The sequence below is a fragment of the Mastomys coucha genome, unplaced genomic scaffold (assembly GCF_008632895.1).
Source record: "Mastomys coucha isolate ucsf_1 unplaced genomic scaffold, UCSF_Mcou_1 pScaffold23, whole genome shotgun sequence".
NCBI lineage: Eukaryota > Metazoa > Chordata > Mammalia > Rodentia > Muridae > Mastomys > Mastomys coucha.
Genome location: NW_022196906.1, coordinates 69765628 through 69785736, shown reverse-complemented (window position 1 = coordinate 69785736; position 20109 = coordinate 69765628). Strand labels below are relative to the sequence as shown.

General features: G+C 38.0%; 1 protein-coding gene across 10 annotated transcripts in view; it reads right to left on the bottom strand.

The window, feature by feature from the left end:
• Myo5a (myosin VA) overlaps positions 1-20109 on the bottom strand; it is a 153006-nt gene that overhangs the window by 79035 nt on the left and 53862 nt on the right. For all 10 annotated transcript variants that reach the window (XM_031345367.1, XM_031345368.1, XM_031345372.1 and 7 more), the window contains exons 5-11: positions 19623-19779; positions 11743-11886; positions 7484-7565; positions 6677-6784; positions 3748-3854; positions 877-1142; positions 49-130 (exon numbers count right to left, since the gene is read on the bottom strand). In XM_031345367.1, coding sequence (XP_031201227.1) covers positions 49-130; positions 877-1142; positions 3748-3854; positions 6677-6784; positions 7484-7565; positions 11743-11886; positions 19623-19779 — 946 coding nt within the window. The remainder of the gene's footprint in view (positions 1-48; positions 131-876; positions 1143-3747; positions 3855-6676; positions 6785-7483; positions 7566-11742; positions 11887-19622; positions 19780-20109) is intronic.

Below are 20109 nucleotides of genomic sequence, written 5' to 3'. Positions count from 1 at the left end.
AAAAGAAAAGTTTATAGCAGAATCTTATTCAAGAAAAAAAATTCTTACCATGTTGAATTGTTGCTGTAGTTTTTCATTTGCATAATTTATACAGAACTGTTCAAAACTATTTATCTCAAATGTTTCAAATCTGTAATACCAAAAAAAAAAATAAGGTAGGAAGAAAAGAAAAAGAATAATTTTTAAAAATACTTACAATATTCACACTTGGAAGAGAAAAATGTAAAGTCTCTTAACGCTATCATATTTTCTTTTACATATTAGATAAAGGTCTATAAGTTCGAGAGAAAGAATATGACAAGCATCAGCTGAGACAAAGCTTCCCTTTGTACAGTCCTGTCTTGGGTTTTAAGGCTCATTCATCTCCAGTAGGAAACAATAGAACTATGCTAAAGCCACAGTTCCTGTCAATTTACACTCCCAACATTTCACACAGAAGAGGGAGATAGAAACAGAAACCTATCAGGTTCTTCTGAAAAACTGAACCAGAGAGTGAAAAATTAGCTGCCAAAGAAGTCCATGTACAAAAAGTTTCAACATTTACAGAAGTGTATCCAGAGAAGGCAACTAGAAATGAAATTATATTTTTAGAAATTCAATAATTTATCATATAAGAGTGTAAAAAACAATTAATTCTACCAATTATCTTAGTAGATAGACTCCGGAGCTGAGTTAATTTTTGTTTAAGCAATGTGTAATTTTTTTTTTTTTCCATCACTATAGATCCATCATCAAAGATACTTCTGAATGGTTTAAGTAGGATTTCCTTTTCTTCTCCAGTAGAAAACAAAATTAAACAGTGCTCAGAGGCACAAAACACCCCCAAACAAACATTTGCTTTCCAGCAGAACAGGGCAGCCAGCCAAATGCACTTACCCGTAGATGTCCAGCACGCCAATGAAAGAGTGCTGCTTGACAGCAGAATGGAGAGCCTGATTGACGTGATCAACAATCCAGTTAAAGAGCTTTGCATAGATGTGCTTTGCTAAAGCATCTCGGGCATTTGTGGCCTGCAGCTTGGAGATGGGCTTGATGTATGTCTCTGTGGCAGTAGCCAGCTTTCGGTGGCAGAGCCAGTGACACATCTCTTCATAATCCACACCCATAAGGTCACAGAAGATGATAAGAGGCTCGTGCTTGGGCTACCAAAAGAGAATGTGTTATTGCCTATGACCAAATCAAAGAATAATTTCGGGAAAAGATCACAAAATGCAATAGTATCTTTGTCAAACGGACATCAACATCGCTCACACCTGATCAGTGAGTATCATCAGAAGCATCCATAGCCCAGCATCTGGAAGTCACTTTGTAATCTCTTGTAGGGCTCATTTTAAACAAAAAAAACTTTCTTGGTGTTTCATAGATTTGTCTGTATTTGTCTTAGGTCATATTCACTCACTCAGTCAGAAATCTGTCAGCTAGTCATCAAATCTGTGCTATTAAACAAAAACAAGCATGGCTCCTGTGTGGTTTGAATGAGAATGGATCTCAGCAGATCATATACCTCAATACTTGATCCTCAGTTAGTGGAACTGCAAATAATTGGGAGGTGTGTCATTCTTGAAGGAGGTGTGTTACTGGGAGCAGATCTGGAGGTTTCAAACACTCCCAGTGTCTCTTTATCTCTCTCTCCCTTGTGAATGAAGACATAAGCTCTTGGCTACTGCCTTTACTGCCATGCCTGTCTGCCTGCTGCCATGTTCCTTGTGTGACAGACATGGACTCACTCTCTGAAACTGTAAGCCCCAAATAAATTCTTTCTTCTATAAATTGCCTTGTTCATGATGTCTTACCACATCAACACCCAGTGTCTGCAGTCTTATGGGACATATTTACTGGCATGTGGAACACTGAAAAGGGACAGACACAGTGCTGAGAATCCACAGGAGGGGAGTTCTCTCTATCAAAGCAGGAGACAATTACCTTAGATAATAGATTAGGGTATGAAAGAATGCCAGGTACTTCTTGGTCAAGAGAAAAACTGTCTAAGTTGAGAGTAACAGCAAGATTTTTTTTTTAAAGGTAGGAGGAGGGAAACTAGCAAGAGGAAGGAGTAAGGCTAAGGAAAGCAGAAAATGTACAAAATGAAGCCAGAGATCATGATTGACCTTCCTCCCCAGGTCACTGAAGGTTTGAAGAGGTTTGAAGGAGACAGTTTGATGTCATTTGAGGGGCTTGGAATACTAACATACCCCTGAATCCCTTACATATTTTCTGTGGATATGAGTGGGTTTGCCAAATACTTGTCTTGTTTAATCCACATTGCTGTGTTTTATTTTCCTGTGTCTTGCATCTGACAACATTCCTGAGGAATGGGCAGGTTTTACATCATCTCTCAGTGAAAACTGAGGAAATGAGATCCAAGAGAACAAACAACCAGACAACTACAATCACATGGCTTGTTTATATCAGCATTGTCATTAAAACCTGAGTTTCCTGATGGCCTCATCTCTGGACCTTCCCTTACTTCCACCATTTCAGATTCAAATCAGTACCTTCACTTACAGCACCTACCAATCATGAAGGAGCTATATGTGCTACAGCATGGAACAACTCTGAAAGACCACATATCACATGATCCAATTTCTATTAGTGTCCAGGATACATAACTCTACAGAGGCAAGACACAGACTCAGGTTGAGTGAGTAGATAGGAGTACAAGTTGGTGATAGGTAAGATGCCCAGGCTTCTCTTTGAAAGTATTTTAAGCTGCCTGTGGTGATGGTTGAACATACCTATGAGCATACTCACAACCATATATTGGTGGTGGTAAATAGATTATATCTCAATAAAGCTGCTTTTGAGAAACAAAACAAAACAAAACAAAAACAAAAAATTAGTGCTAGGTGTGACTATGTACACCTGTAATCCCAGATTGTCACAAGTTTGAGGCCAGCCTGGGACACAGGCAAGACTCTATTTTTAAAAAGGGAGGGTGAGGATGATATTTTCTTGAAAGAAATTAGAGGTTTAAATCAGAGCCATCATTTTCTCCTTTAAAAATAGTAGGGCCAGAGAGATGGCTAAGTGGGCAAAAGAGCTTGCCGGACAAGCCTGATGACCTACGTTCAGTCTCCAGGACCCAGGTAAAAAGCTGGGCATGATGGCAATCATCTGTAATTCCAGAACTAGCCAAAGGTTCCTAGTCTAGAATACCATGAGCAGGTAGAACCAAGAGAGACCTGCCTTAGTCGGGTAGAAGGGGAGAACCGACTCCCAAAAGTTGTACTTTGGATTTCACACATATGGCACATATATGCCAGCACTCACACACACACACAAATACACAAGTAAAAATAATGGGGCTGAATAGAAAGGTCAGCAGTGAAAAGTACTTGCCACACAATATGAGGCCAGGAGTTTACGTTCCAGCACCCACATAAATAAGCCACTGCCTGAACCTCTAGCTCTGAGAGATCCAATGCCCTCTTCTAGGCCCTATACACATACAGGTTTGTGTACCTGTGTGCTTATACATGCACACAAACACAGAATAAATAAAATAATAAATAAACAAACAAATGAAGAAATTAAATCTACTGTAGATCTAGGTTGATAGCTCAGTAGATAAAGTGGACATGAATTTGCCCCCTAGAACCATGTTCAAAATGACTAACATGGTGGCAAGTTACAAATACAGTGATTGCCTAGTTTGTGCAAAGGCCCCCAGCTTGTTCTAGTCCCAGTCGTAAAACAAACAAAACTAACACACAGGTCTTCATCGCATTAAGCTTGTTCTGAACTTACAGGTATTGTACAGCTATCTGAATCTCGAGATGCAAATCCAACATTGCCTAAATGAAGAATGCCAGCAAGTATTCGAAAAATTCCCATTTGGTAAGATTCACTAATTCCTGAAATAGAGTAAACAAGCAATTTATGTCAGAATAGCAACAAAGTAATTATGAGAAAAATTCAAGTCTACTATTAATTCTTGAATACTGCCAGATGTGCATATTATATACATAGTCACATATAACAATACTTTCATCTTTGTTGACAGTAACACACTCACTAGTCAGTTTCATAATGTGGATTGTGGAGTGTGCCTAATCTGGTCTATGTCCTGTCACTTCATTGTCTATACTTTGGTTTTCTCATTTGAGATAAGGCGATAATTTTTCAAAGAGTGTCTGCAATAGTAAATAAACTAGCACACAGAGCATACCTAGACATGTCAGGTATTTTAAAAAAATCACTATTGTCACATCCTAGATATTTAAGTAGTTTATTAATATTATTGCTACTAATTATCCCTACTCTAAATGCATATTACAACCCAATAAGGCTATTTTAAGTTGTATTATTGAATTACTTTTAAGTACAGATTAATTAGAAATTAAAGAGATCCAAAAATTAGAAGTGTTCAGAGATGGTTTTATATCCTAAGCTAATAAGTGAAGATCCAAACACAGCATTGGAACAAGACCTAGATGACAGGATGAGGTTAGAAAGCTGGATATTTTCTGGCTTTTACCAGATCTGGTTTCAATGTTTTAGTGAAGAACATAGGTTCTAGAATATTAAACATCATTCTATAAGTACAAGTAGTAAAACTATTTCAAAAACATTTTATAAAGGGCAATTGAGAATTTACCTTATGGTGAAAGTTTTGTTATTTCCTACATTATGTAATGTCTCTCTCTCTCCCTTTCCCTCTCCCTCTCTCTCCCTCCCTCCCTCCCTCCCTCTCTCCCTCCCTCCTCCCCTCCCTTCCCCTCTCTCTTTTTCTCTAAGTTTAGCCTTGTCAGTGTAGCCCTGGCTGTCCTAAAACTCACTCTATAAACTAGGCTGGCCTCAAACTCAGAGATTCTCCTGTCTCTGCCTCCCAAGTGCTGGGATTAAAGGCGTGCGCCACCATCTGCTGTACCTCCATTGTAAGGTTATAATCTACTGTGTCTGGACAGCTTTCCTGCCACCATCTGCTGTACCTCCATTGTAAGGTTATAATCTACTGTGTCTGGACAGCTTTCCTGAGCTTGGTGCAAAATGAAAGACTCCCTTTTCTCAGCAGGGCTTCCTCATTCCCAACTGATCTGGGGAGCCTGACCTCCAATCTTCCTGAGGAATGTCACATAATCCTCGGTGGAAATTACAAATTCAACCTCCTGGAATCCATCTCCATGCAAATGAGGTATCCATAGAACTGTAAGCCTCAGCCAATGAAACTTCACACTAAGAATCACTTCCTGCTATCCAAGTGTCATATATAGCCTTGATTCACCCAGATAAAGTGTATGTGCACAAGCTATTTCGTTGAATACTGTCTGACAGAACTGTTCCATTGAATGTCGTCTAAAAGAATACTGAGGAGCTGTAACACTGAAATCTCTGGAGAAGATTCCCTACTTGACACCCCTCTTCCAGCCCCTCAACCTCCTACTCCCCACCTTCCCATCTTCCTACCCCCACCCCACCTCACCCCACCCCTAGCATTCATTGCTGGACTACACTCCTGTCCACTCACCCATTCTGGACTTTGCTATATCCCTCTCCACTCGGTGTGCAGCAGTGCCTGGACACCCCAAGGGAATAAGTGGAAAACAGAACCACAGCACTGTACTGGCCTTTTAAAATTCTTAAGTAATACAATATTCTCTGGGACTTAATGTACACAGGGATCAGCTGTAGGCCCTGCTAAAAAATAGATGCTGAGTCCAAACCTTTGTGAAGTAGTATGAGAGTCTACATTTTTAGCAAGTGCTATAGTGGTTAGGACCTAAGCTCCCTTACTTCTGTTCTGAGGTTTTGTTTTTGTTTTGTTTTAAAAAGGACACCTTTAAAAATTGTACAACTCTTAAGTATGAATTGACTGGCATTCAGATTTAACACTCTCAAATCATAAAGAGAACAGTGGTATCTGTTTCAAAAACTATGTGAATAACACTATGTGCATGCATAAAATTCTCAAACAATAAGATTTTAAAATTTCTTTATAAAAAACAATGAAAACAGTAGAATACATATGTTCTGTTAGTTTTTGCTTACCATTTGTAAAGACCCTGAAGATAGCAATAAAGACAACTTAGCAAAGCCTGCACTGGCAGAGTGACACATGCCCTCCATCCCAGCACAAAGTCCTAGACCAGGCTGGGCTACATGCTTAAAACCTATCTCCAAACATTACCAACAAACAAAGCCAAGAAACCAACCAACCAAGACCCACAGAACGTGCTTATACAAAAACCCATTTCAACTAGTCTTAAACCCTAGATTTTTTTTTTAAACATTTAGCTAAAAGTTAATCTTACCTCTCCAGATGCTGAAATGTAGTTTAAAAGTGCAATTCAGCCAGGCAGTGGTGGCGTACGACTTTAATCCCAGCACTTGGGAGGCAGAGGCAGGTGGATTTATGAGTTCAAGGCCAGCCTGGTCTACAAAGTGAGTTCCAGGACAGCCAGGGCTACACAGAGAAACCTTGTCTCAAAAAAAAAAAAAAAAAAAAAAAAAAAAAAAAAGTGCAATTCAATAATCTTTGGTAAATTTACAAGGTTGAGCCACTATTGCCACTATCTAATCCTAGAACCACTCTAAGAATTCTCATGCTCATTTCTATGTTCCATACGTATGAAATCTCCCAGCACCATTAACCATAAATACAAACCAATATTTCAAATGGAGACTACTTGAATACAAATGATCAGGATTCACAAGAGTCCAAGACAGATAACATTACCCAGCAGAGTGCAGGCCTGCCTGGTGTGTGCCATCTCCTTCGCATCATCTACTCCTTCTATCATGGGGCTGCCTCCTTGCTTCGTGTAATGAAAACTATCTGCATTTCCTGCAGTAAAGGAAAGAAAAGCTTTTTAATCTATGAGAAGAAGGGTGGACTTCAACCCTACAAACATGCTGAATTAGAGGCAGTGAGAGCACACTGATTATACATATGTACATACATACATACATTCTAATGTAAGATTCAAGATTTTATCTTAATTGATGAAATAAATGATGTTTTCTTCAGATTTAGTTCCAAAGAAGCTACTAGGACAAGTTTCTTCTTTCATCAGAACAGTTTTAAAACATAAATAAAAGCAGAAAGGTGATCCAGGTAGTGGTGGCACATTCCTTTAATCCTAGCCCTTGGGACACAGAGGCAGCTGGATAGCTGTGAGTTCCAGACCAGCCTGATCTATAGTGCCAAAGACAACCAAGGCTACACAAAGAAATCCTGTCTCAAAATGAAACGAACAAAACAAAACAAACAAAGCAAACAACAAAATAAACAAACAAAACAGCAGAGGCTAGAACCTGAGCCCACCTATTCCTTACCTACCATCACTAGCTTCAACATGGCCATCCTGTACCGTATCAGAGCCACCCCTCCTCCCCATGAGGGTTCTAAAGCCAGATGCAGACCTCTAAGAATCATTTTCTTCATAAATATTTTAGTATGAAGAATTTCTTTTTGATAAGCTTGAGAATTCAAAACTTAACAGAAAAGAACACCAGTACAACAAATCTTGTGTCACATCCATACCTAACCGAAGCATTTTAAACTCAGGTAACTTTGCTGAAGCACAGAGCTGATAGAAGATATGGTAGTTTCTCTCCTCTTCTGCCTTTGAAATAAGAAGAGGTTTCAATTGTGGCATTTTAACATAAAATGTAAGAAAACCTATGATAATATAAAATTTTAATATTTAATTAACTCAGTAAATCCCCACATTTTGTAAAACTGATTTAAATAATTAACGCTTATGATTTACAGTATATATGCAAGATAGAAGGATAGCTTGAGGCTTGAGACTTGAAGCCAGGCTGGGCAAAACAGTAATATTCTGTCTCTTGAAAAATGTACTAGTGATATTCAGTATAAATATCAGCTAGCAAGGATTTTAAGGTTTTTTTAGTATTATAGTCTAAACCTCAAATATTCTAGACAAGTGTTCTCTACCACTACACTATATCTCAAGTCCAGTTTTGATCCTTTATTTTGAGATAGTCTTATCTGAATGTCTTTTCCGGATATGAATTTCTCTGTACATCAGACAGTCCTTGAACTTGTGAGTTTCCCAATTCAGCCTCCTGAGAGGCTTAGTAATGCTTTCTGAATTAGTGAACAACTTGATAGATGGCCAAAATCATTAGATACCAGTGATTCTGGAGAAACTAAAATTTTTTTTTTGGTGGGCTCACCATCATTTTCTATTAATAACTTCTAGATTTACAGTTGTCCTAATACTCTTATCTAATAAAGAATAATTTCTTTCTTGCCATATTTTAATGATGATTTCTTATGACTATAATAAATCCATGAACATACTCTCCCTATATATTTATATACTATAAATTTTATAGTATGAAACATATTATATATATTTTCCTATTAACAATAATTTGATAAAATAAAAAAGAATAATTTATAATCTATGGTCAATTTTAGTATTTCCTTAGTCTTTTTCTACATATACACCTAGAGTACAGTTGCAAAAATTACTAAAATCCAATCAACATATTTTTACAATTTGCAGTATATCTATGTCAATAAAGATTAATGTTAATAAGGTTAAGGGAAGTCTTTAAACCTAAAGGCATCAGTGACTACTGCAGGGAAAGAGGACACTGAACAAACATACCAACGACCACAAGCACAATGAGGCAAGAGATCAGGTGGTTCAGCACATAGAAACTAGAAAAGCAGGTGGGTCTGCAGAAACGTTACAGTCATCTTTGTACAGGATGGTTAATGCTCAGCCTACTTATTTTGACTTGTGATTCATTTGCTAGAACAAACATTCTCAAAGTTCTAGACTCCTGGAGACTGGGAAGCTGCAAGACTTACTACCACACCTAAAGATAAGGGTTAAAAGCTTTAGCATTCCTCATTAGGCAGTCCTAGCTATGAGTCACCATACTGACCAAGGTCAGTTTCCCACCTTTGTTACCTTTGCTCACAATCCTACAAATTTCTTTTTTTCAAAGATTAATTTTTACTTTATGTATATAGGTGTTTTGCCTGTATGTATGTCTGTGTACCACATGTGTGCAGTATATGCAGAAGACAGGAGAGGGTATTGAATCCCCTGGGACTAGAGTTACAGACAGCTGGTAGCCATCATATAGGTATTGGGATTTGACCTCTGAGTCATGACATTAGTATCATGTCTACACATTTCTATGTGGACTTCATCCATTTCTGTTTCACTCATTCTTTCTTCTCACTAATAGACAATTTTAAAAAAAATCCTATATGTGAATAATACTGTTGTTTTTAACTTAAATAATAAAGTAATAGTGGAGGGTTGTTAGTGTCTTACTATCAATATCAAATACTATAAGCTTACACATATCAAGTATTATAATTTATTTAAGATTAAATATTTAATCAGGCACAATCCCAAAGTCAAAGCCAGGTTGTCTGGGCATCCTAACTCATGGCTCTTGGTAGGTGCTAGAAAACTTTAAAGGCACAACAGACTCAGGCAATAAAACAATGAACTCTGCTATGTGGAATATTTGAATTTTAATGATGTGGCATCCAGCACATGGGTCACTGAAAATCTGGGTCTCAGTATGAGGTATGTAGTGGGTCACCAGGAACTACCTATTGACATTTTTATGATAATCTACAATCCCTAGTATGCCTATAATGTATGGCTATACACCAGCTAGTGCTATAAATGTATAACATGTCTCCCTTTCCATTAGAAAGGAGCAACAATATAAGTGTCAACAAAATCATACACAAATATTCAACTATGGTTTGATGGCAGTTTACAGCCAGGTTACAAAGACATTCTTTTACCTCTATGGCAGAACAGAGCTGGGCTGAAACATCCGAGTTAGCAGGAAGAATGCCAGCCTGAGAAGAGTGCTGGGAGCCCTTCCTTCCTGGGTTTCTCCTAAAGAGCATGTTCACAAAAAGCCCTGCCTATTCGAACTTGGGACTGATATTATGTAGAGATTCTATAAGAGACCGCGGCCATGTGGCTCAGTACTGTTGGGTTCTTTCCTCTGCTCATTAGCCCACTTCCATTCCTTGGATCTTGTTCCTTTCTTAATGAGCTATCTGTTTCTATTTCTAACTATGTCCCTTCACAATCTTTGCTCTAGGGTACAAGAGCCTAGAATTGGGTGTCTTGGAACTCAGATCTGGGGCTCAACACTCCTAAGCACTTTTCCTTTCGCTGTCTGACCTCCATGCCTAGCTTAAAAGGCCTGACTTTTTTTATCTTCCCTCTTCCTGGTGGCTGCTGGGATTTTGAGCTATCCCCTATTGTTGCTTTATTTTCAAACTTTAATAAAATTATTCTCAAGGCTCTAAGTTCATTTTTTTTCAACTATCTTAATAAGACTAAGAACTCAAAAACTTCCCTGATAACATTATTATCCTACCCAAATAATGTCATATCCTAAGAATCAAAAAGAAGGAAAGAGGACAAGTGTATTTTGTTTTTCTTGAGCTGAGTTCAAATTACAACTCTTTGAAGACATATGCTTTCTTTATCAGTTGGAAAATAGAGACAAAACTAAATAGCACATCTTTTTAACTAATCTTTTCAATAAGCATCTTGTAAGAAAAAGTCAAAACCACTATACTAGACTCAGAAAGACAAATACTGCATTCTTTGTTATATGCAGAATGTAGATTTAAATATAAATAAATGTATCACACACACACACACACACATATAAAACAACACGAACACACAACATGAAAGTAGTATAGAAACCTTGATGAGAAATGATGTTTAAAGTAGGAGATGGTAGAGAATAAGAGGGCATGGAGTAAAAAAGACATAACATTTTTTTTCACATGCATAATCTAGCTTTAAGATATAGATAGATATGCATACATATATGTTTATGAACGGAAGCAGACTAGCAAGAGAAAAGAAGGACAGCCAAGAGTAGAGAAGTGGTACGGACTAGGAACAATTACATATATGTGCATGGATATTATAATGAAATACGGTATTTTGTGCAGTAACTGAAAAGTTAATAAAATATGAAACATTAAACTTAAATCAGTGTCCACTCTCAAGGACTATTAAGTTAAGAAGGAGGTCCCCTACTTCTGATGCAGCAGTTTACATTTTACATGTTTCTATCTAAGTGTGATTTATAGTAATACCGTGAGAATATTATGCTCAAGAGTACTATGAAATAAAATATATCACTAGCAAGCGAGGGCACTATAGTTGTTTAGTATGGCTTTTTCCTTGGCCATAAAATGACCATCATCTTGGAGAAGAAATTACATTGGCCATGGAAATTGAGCAGAACCCTAAGGAAGTAGCTGTGTGTAAGTAATGGGGATGACGCTGAGATATATCCTAGCAGTAGCTGTGTGTAAGGAATGGGGATGAAGCTGAGATATATCCTAGCAGAAAGAGGGAAACTGGGTCCCAGAAGCTTCAGCTGAGATTGCAGCCATTGCTTTCTGCTCTGCTCACCCTTAGTGCAAATGATCTTGGGAGATGCTAGGAACTAAAAAACAAAAACAAAAACAAAACCCAGAAGGTTAATTGAAAGGGGGCTCTATGATACAGTTTCCATGAGGTTGTCACCCATTATGGATGGAGATTCATGGTAATAGAGCTGCTTTGAGGTTAACCATCTATGTAAATAAGCCTAATGAATTCATTGCTTAGTCAAATTGGACTCTCATAATAAAGTTTTTATTCTGTCCTTGATGTTCTCTTTTGGGTGTTTGTTCCTATCTCCCCAAGAAAACTTCACATAACAGTAATTATAAAGTAATCCTAAAACACACAAGCAGCACATCCAGCTTACCTGGAACACCACTCTGGATTTCTCTAAAAGGTAAGTTCTCATATTGGCACCGATGATTCTATATCTCTTGTCAAAACCAATTTCAATATATTTTCCAAACCGGCTGCTATTATCATTCCTCGTTGTTTTGGCATTTCCAATTGACTAAGAAGCAAGAGAAAAAAACAAGATCTTAGAAGGGCAATGCTTGGCATTTACAAAGCTTACTCAGAGAGAGAAGGAACAGAATCAAACTCTTCCATTTTTAGTGATTCTTTTAAGATAACCAATTTACCCCTGTAGGAGCACAAGTGTCTGCTTTACCCCCAGCTACACAGGTAGATAGATACCAATAGTCTTTCTTCGTCTCGTTATGCTCACAGAAATGCATTTCAGAAGCAGAAGGATGCAGCAGTGGTGAGATTTCCATACACCACCTGGGGTTTACAAACACTTACATCAGCAAAGAGAGATATATAGGACTGGAGCTGCCAGAGCAAAGCCTTGTCCTTAGCCACCAAAACCTCAGAAGACTGCCTTATGTAAATGAAATCATTAAGACAAAGAAAACATTTCCTGGAAATGCTAGTTTGGTATAAAAGGTCTCTTTACAAACTAGCCAGTTCTATCATTTTATCCTATAGCAAGAAAGGACAGATGGCACTGCTTATAGGCAAAGTATTAGTATTAGCCATTCTACTGATTACATTTTGAGGCATCATCTCACATACCCACGGCTAGCCATAAGTTCCTTATACAGCCAAGGGTGCCTTTAAACTTATATCCTCCTGCTTCTACTTCCCAAAGGCAGAAGGTATAGGCATGTCACCAGGCCTGGCTTTATGCACTCAATTTAAATGCCATTTCAGAAACTAGAAGTAAAAACTTGTCTCTTTCTTGTATATACTGTGAATGTATGTATGTATATGATCACATGTGTGCTGTTGCAAGGTACACATGTGTGCATGTGTCCATGAAGCCCAGAGGTTAATGTCAGTTAATGTCTTTGATCATTTTCCACTTTATTTACTGAGGTAGGATTTCTCACTCAACCCAAAACTTATTGACAATTCAGTTTATCTCAATACCCAACTTGCCCTTGGAATCTAGTCTCTACCTAAGCACTAGAATTTTAGGCAAGCCACTAAATCCTGCTTTTTTGCTTGATTTTATGTTTCATTTTGTTTTAATTTGAGACAAGAAATACGGCTATCCTAGAACTCATTATGGAGACCAGGCTGGCCTCAAACTCTCCTACCTCTGTCTCCCAAGTGCTGGGATCAAAGGCATGTGCCACTACTGCCTGGCTAGCCAGCTTTTTAATGGAGGTGTTTATGCCCTCTATCAGATATAGGATTGGCAAAGATCTCTTCCCAATTTGTTGGTTGCTGTTTTGTCCTATCGACAGTGTTCTTTGCCTTACAGAAGCTTTGCAATTTTATGAGGTCCCATTTGTCAATTCTTGATCTTAGAGCATAAGCTATTGGTGTTCTGTTCAGGAAATTTTCTCCTGTGCCTATTTGCTCGAGGTGCTTCCCCACTTTCTTTTCTATTAGTTTCAGTGTATCTGGTTTTATGTGGAGGTCCTTGATCCACTTGGTCTTGAGCCTTGTACAAGGAGATAGGAATGGATCGATTTGCATTCTTCTACATGCTAACCGCCAGTTGAGGCAGCACCATTTGTTGAAAATGCTATCTTTTTTCCACTGGATGGTTTTAGCTCCTTTGTCAAAGATCAAGTGGCCATAGGCTTGTGGGTTCATTTCTGGGTCTTCAATTATATTCCATTGATCTACCTGCCTGACACTGTACCAATGCCATGCAGTTTTTATCACAATTGCTCTGTAGTACAGCTTAAGGTCCAGGATGGTGATTCCACCAGAGGCTCCTTTATTGTTGAGAATAGTTTTTGCTATCCTGGGTTTTGTGTTATTCCAGATGAATTTACAAATTGCTCTAAGTCTGTGAAGAAATGAGTTGGAATTTTGATAGGGATTGCATTGAATCTGTAGATTGCTTTAAGCAAGATGGCCATTTTTCTTATATTAATCCTGCCAATCCACAAGCATGGGCGATCTTTCCATCTTCTGAGATCTTCAATTTCCTTCTTCAGAAACTTGAAGTTTTTGTCAAACAGATCTTTTACTTGCTTAGTTAGAGTCAAACCAAGGTATTTTATATTATTTGTGACTATTGTGAAGAGTGTTGTTTCCCTAATTTCTTTCTCCGGCTGTTTATCCTTTGTGTAGAGGAAGGCCGCTGATTTGCTTGAGTTAATTTTATATCCAGCTACTTTGCTGAAGTTGTTTATCAGGTTTAAGAGCTCTCTGGTGGAATTTTTGGGATCACTTAAGTATACTATCATATCATCAGCAAATAGTGATAATTTGACTTCTCCTTTCCTATTCGTATCCCTTTGACCTCCTTTTGTTGTCTAATTGCTCTGGCTAGGACTTCAAGTACAATATTGAATAGGTAGGGAGAGAGTGGGCAGCCTTGTCTAGTCCCCATCCCTTCATTATAAAAGTCTTGGAAAGATCAGGAATTCAAGGTCCATACTTTAACATAAAAGCAATATACAGCAAACCAGTAGCCAATATCAAACTAAATGGAGAGAAACTTGAAGCAATCCCACTAAAATCAGGGAGGTGTGTTTCTTGTATGCAGCAAAATGCTAGATCTTGTTTGCATATCCAGTCTGTTAGCATATGTCTTTTTATAGGTGAGTTGAGTCCATGAGTACAGCACCCTGCTGTGTCTAGAAGACACTGTTTTATGGCACACTTCCTCATTCTCTGGCTCTTACAATCTTTCTGACCCCTCTTTTGTGATGTTCCTGAGCATTGGGGGGAGGAGTGTAAATATGGAGCTGAGCACTGAGGGCTGAGCACTTCACAGTCATTTATTCTCTATACTCCGATCAATTGTGACTTAGCTCATTCTTCTTGACATACAGAAAACTTATTATTCCATATATTTCCTTGATGTTTTATTTTAAAATGAGATTAATAATAAATACAGAATTTTCAGTGGAAAAGATACAATCTGTCAAAAAGTAGACACAAGTTTACCTGCAGTAAAAGCAGGAGCATTGAGTGCTTACCAGACTCTGCCTATGTAATTTCCTTTTTATATCTAAGGCAGTCAGGGAAAAGTAGTCCACAATTTCTATTCTTAAACCTATATCTACTGTCCAATTCTCATACTATACTGGCAACTTGCTAGAACAACACTACATACTGTGAGAAAAGGGTAGGGTAGGGCTAAAGCAGACCTTTTTTTGTCATTCAGTAAAACATTTAAACATAAAACAACAAATGGTTGAAGCAACGGAAATCAGTTTGAAACTGAGTAGGCCATTTAATTTTTCTGAGAAGCATTAGCATTGCCAGGGGATGGATAAGTTTATGAAAGTAAAAAGGGGACTGCAGGTATAAGCGGCAGGAGTAGGAAGCTGGGAGGGCAGTACAGGTATGTGTTGGAGAGCAGAGGCTCAACCTAAGCTAATTATGCATGAAAATGCCACAAGGAAGCTTGTCATGTCGGATGCTAACTAATAAATACATTTTAAAACAAAATCAAAACACTGAGGGCTGAAAAGATGGCTTAGCAATTAAAAGCACTGGTTGCTCTTCGGGAGGAAAGAAGTTTGATTCCCAGCACCCACATGGTAGCAGACAACTGTGTCTAACAGTCCCAGAGGACATGATGCTCTCTGGCTTCTGTAGGCACCAGGCAAGCATGTGGTACACATACACACCCACAGGCAAAACACTATACACATAAAATAGAAATTTTAAAGCATAAAGACATGATTCTAAGCCTTGGACTTGATTTGGATGTATCTTTGTCCACATCCTCTAGTTGTTTCTTCTGTCTTATAAGTAACATACTCCACAAGACTATAATGTTATTTTCATCTCAATCAGGAAGAAATTGCTACACTGAAGGAAGAGTTATTGATGTGATCCAGTTAAACCATCCCTGCTTCTCTGGGGTCAAGTGAACTTGATCATGGTGGATAATCTCTTTGATATGTCCTGAATTCAGTTTGCAAGTATCTTATTGAGAATTTTTACAACCATGTTCATCAGAGATTCTAGTCTATTATTTACTTTTTTTTGGTTGAGTCTTTGTCTAATTTTGGCATCACAGTAAAAAGAATTTGGAAATTGTATTCATTTTCTATTATACGAAATAATTTGAAGAGTATTGGTGCTATTTCTTCTCTGAATGTCTGGTAGAATTCAGTCCTGAATCTATGTAGGTCCGAGCTTTTTTTATTTGGGAGGTTTTGAATGTTTTATTTGGGAGGTTTTGTTTCTATCTTGTTGAATATTTTGTGACTATTTAAATTATTAATTTCATCTTGATTTAGCTTTGGTAGACCACTTTGGTAGACCATATACTTCTAGAAATTCACTCATCTCTTTAAAAATTTTCCAGTTTTGTGAAATGTAACAAATTTTAGGGATTCCTTATAATTCTCTGTTGTAATGTCTCCCTTTTATTTCTAATTTTATTAACTTGAACTTGTACTCTCTTTTACTTGGATAAGGATCTCTCAATCTTTTTGCCCTTTTTCCAGGAAGAACTCATCATTTATTTGATTTTTTTGTATTATTTTTCTTCATTTCTATTTCATTCATTTCAGCACTGAGTTTGATTACCTTTTCCCATCTGCTTTCTCGGGAGTTATTTGATCTTAGTTTTTCAAGGCTTTCAAGTGTGTTCTTAAATTATGAATTGAGATCTCTAATTTATTTTTGCAGGCACTAAGTGACGTAATCTTTTCCATTATTGTATTTCACAGATTTTGGCATGTTGTGTTTTCATCTTCATTCAATTCTAGGAATTTGTAAAGTTTTCTTCTTGATTTCTGCCTTGAACCAATTATCATTCATAAGTATGGTGCTTGGTTTCCATGAGTTTATATACTTTGTGTAATTTCTATTGCCATTGATATCCAGATTTATTCCATTAAGATCAGATAGAATGTTCATTTGGAATTTTCAATAGATATTTTTTAGGTCCATTTGATTTATAATGTTGGCTTAACTCAACAGTTTCTCTGTTTAGTTTTTGTTTGTTTGTTTGCGATGACCTGTATATTGGTGAGAATAGAAGTCACTCACTAGTACCACTGTGTTTTTATACTCTGTGGTTTTATATCGAACAGTGTTTCTTTTAGGAAACTGGGTACCTCTGTGTTTGGTGCACATATGTTTATAATTTTAATTTGAGACAGGATGTTACCATCTAGCCCTGCCTAGTTTGTAACTCACTGTGTAGCCCTGGCTGACCTCCAACTCATGGTGATGCATCTGCCTTAGGCTTCAGAGAGCTGAAACTATAGATATTAACCCCCCAAATTGTCTGTCTGTTTCTTTGTTTTTGAGACAAGGTCTTATGTAGTCCAGGCAGGCCTCATGCAGCCAAGAATCACCATGAACTCCTGACTGTCTCACCTGTACAACCTAAATGCTGGGATTACAGGTATACACCCCTACTTCTGCCTCCCATATTTTATTTCAATCCTTTAAATTGAAACAACCTGTTTGCAGTTGCTGAAAAAAATTCTCTATTTAGAAAAAATCATTTATTTTTATTTTATGTGTACATGCAACACATGTGAGCATGGTACCAGAGAACAGAAGACGGTATTATATCCCTTGGAACTGTAGTTACAGGTGCTTGGGAACTACCATGTCAGTGCAGGTACCCAAATCCAGGCCCTCTGCAAGAGCACCAACCACTCTTTTTTTTTTTTTTTTTTTTTTTTTTTTGGTATTTTTGAGACAGGGTTTCTCTGTGTAGCCTTGGCTGTCCTGGAACTCACTCTGTAGACCAGGCTGGCCTCGAACTCAGAAATCCACCTGCCTCTGCCTCCCAAGTGCTGGGATTAAAGGCGTGCGCCACCACCGTCCGGCTTAGCACCAACCACTCTTACTGCTCCTGCCTCCAAGTGTTGTGATCACAATCATGAGTACTGGCAAGAGCAGCAAGTACTCCTAATTGCTGAGCTATCTAACTAGTACTGAAATTTCTCTACTTTTTGTGTACTGGAAACTGAACCCAGGAACTTGTAATCAAGTCCTTTACCACTGAAGTATATCCCCCAACATTCTTCTCTCAATGAAAATCTTCTTGATCTAAATGCAAATAAACACTATCCATTTTTGTTCATCTCAACAAACAAGGTAAATTCCTCTCAACTACTTTTCTTTAAAAAGAGTAAATGTGCCTGTTTTAAATGTTAAATATCATTCCTACTAACAAAACTCAAATTTGTACTGCAGACAACAAAACAATGCATCTTTTTTTTTAAGAGGTAGCAAATAGCTCCACGATAAACTCAAATTCTAGTTTTGTATGATCTAGCCTAGAAGACATGAGATTTCTTAAAGCTATGGCAATCAAGATTTCAGGATATTCTAATATTAGGAACTAGAATGCATTAGGGCTCTGTCAGATACTAGGAATCTGCTGTCATGGGGAATAAAATGAATAAAAGTCTAAACTTAGCTCTGCTGTTTGTGAACTCAAATTAAAACTGGCTCCACAAAATGTATGACTTCAATATTAGCATCAGTAACATTCTACTTCCCTTGGCACAGCCACCTGCCCCTTCCTGCCCATGCTATATCAGAAGCATCCTCCTCCCCCCTCCTGCAGCACACCTCACTGTGGAAGCCCCTCTGCTTCCTCAGAGTCTCTTGTCTAGGTCATGCAGGGATGGGAAATCTGCGGCAATAAAGGGTAGCCATGTAGATGTATGTCGCAGCATTGTTTTAGAGATGGGACACACAGCACTGCAAACCAGGCACAATTACCTCTGGGCAGATTCCTGCCAAAGCCACTTGTACCAAGGTGCACCAGGCCATTTTAGCTCCATCTGTGTATGGGTAATAAAGAAAACTTGGCAGAGGAAAAAGACAGGGATGAAATCAAGCCCATTTGAATTTTTAACAAGAAAGGTTTGTTTCTGCATGTTCTGATTTCTATTTAATAAAATCTATTTTTCTTGTTTTCTTACAAAACTGTAACTTTCCTGAAGTACCATTATTAACAAATAAGATCTTTCCAGGTAGAAACCTTCAGATATCAAATTGTCATACACCCAATCCCCTTGTCTTTGGCGCGGGCATTTCTACTTTGTTTATGTACTTGGCTTTTGCTTGGTTTAGTTTTCTGAGGGTTTCACTTTGCTGCCCAGGCCTGCCTCAAGCTCATGGTGATCCTCCTGCCTTAAGCCTCCACAATGCTGGGATAACAGGCATGAGCCATCACACCCAGACGTATCTGACTTTTGAAGGTACCTTATCTTTTTCATAATATTTCCTTTCTCAAGAATTTATAATTTTGAATTTCTTTACTATACTATACTTTGCTGTATATTTTTTTAAGTAAAAATGCTCATGTGATTAGGGTTTATGTATATAACTTGGACTTTGGGAAAAATTAAAATTTGTAGCTAAAGAGGCTGAACTAAGCATAGAAAATATACTGTAGTTAAGAGTAATGTAACTCATTCATGCTTGAGTAAGAGCAATCCTGTTTTGGAAGGAGTATAAACAGGAACCGGGGACTGTGAGGAAATGAGTAATTTCACCCCTGGACAAGGAACAGTTAGTATGAAGAAGTGCTGCCTGGTGTTATAGGCCGAATTCTCTCTCCAAGTTAAGAGGCAGAATAATGGCATAAAGCAGATTCTTGTACAGTAGGGTTTACTTGAAATACCCTCCTTACAGTTTTCAGCCTTCCTAGATCTCTTACAGATACAGAAAAGTATGTCCTTAACTTTAGTGGCTAGAAACCCTAGACTTTCTGACAGGGACTATCTCAATCAAGTGGGCAGCTTGTTTCTTAATTAGAGACTATTTAAAAATGTTCTGTCTTACCTCCATGATGGGGTTGGAGGCCAAGACCTTTTCCTCAACATTGGCCTCACTGGCAGAACCACTAACAGTTGCAAAGTACCGCATGGCATACTTGGCCGAGACCGTCTTCCCTGCGCCTGACTCTCCACTTACAATGATGGACTGATTTCGTTCATCCCTGTAAAACAAATCAAAATGACTGCAAATGCGTCCACTTCTGGGCATGGTCACTTTTGAGCCTTTCTCCAGGATGAGGCAGAGTGTGGAAGCAAAGCAGAAGAATAACTACTTATAAACAGGACAGAAAAGAAGGACATACCATTAACTTAGAGAGAATCGCGTAACTAAGGACAACTCTGTATTACTGGCATTCTGAATTTTCTGTGTGCGCATCTCAAACACAGTATTTTATTCATTTGCATTAGTATTTTATAATACTGTTGTCAGCTACTACAGAAGAAAAGGGGAATATTCTTTGGCTCCACAGCAAAAGAATTTAGGGGAAAAT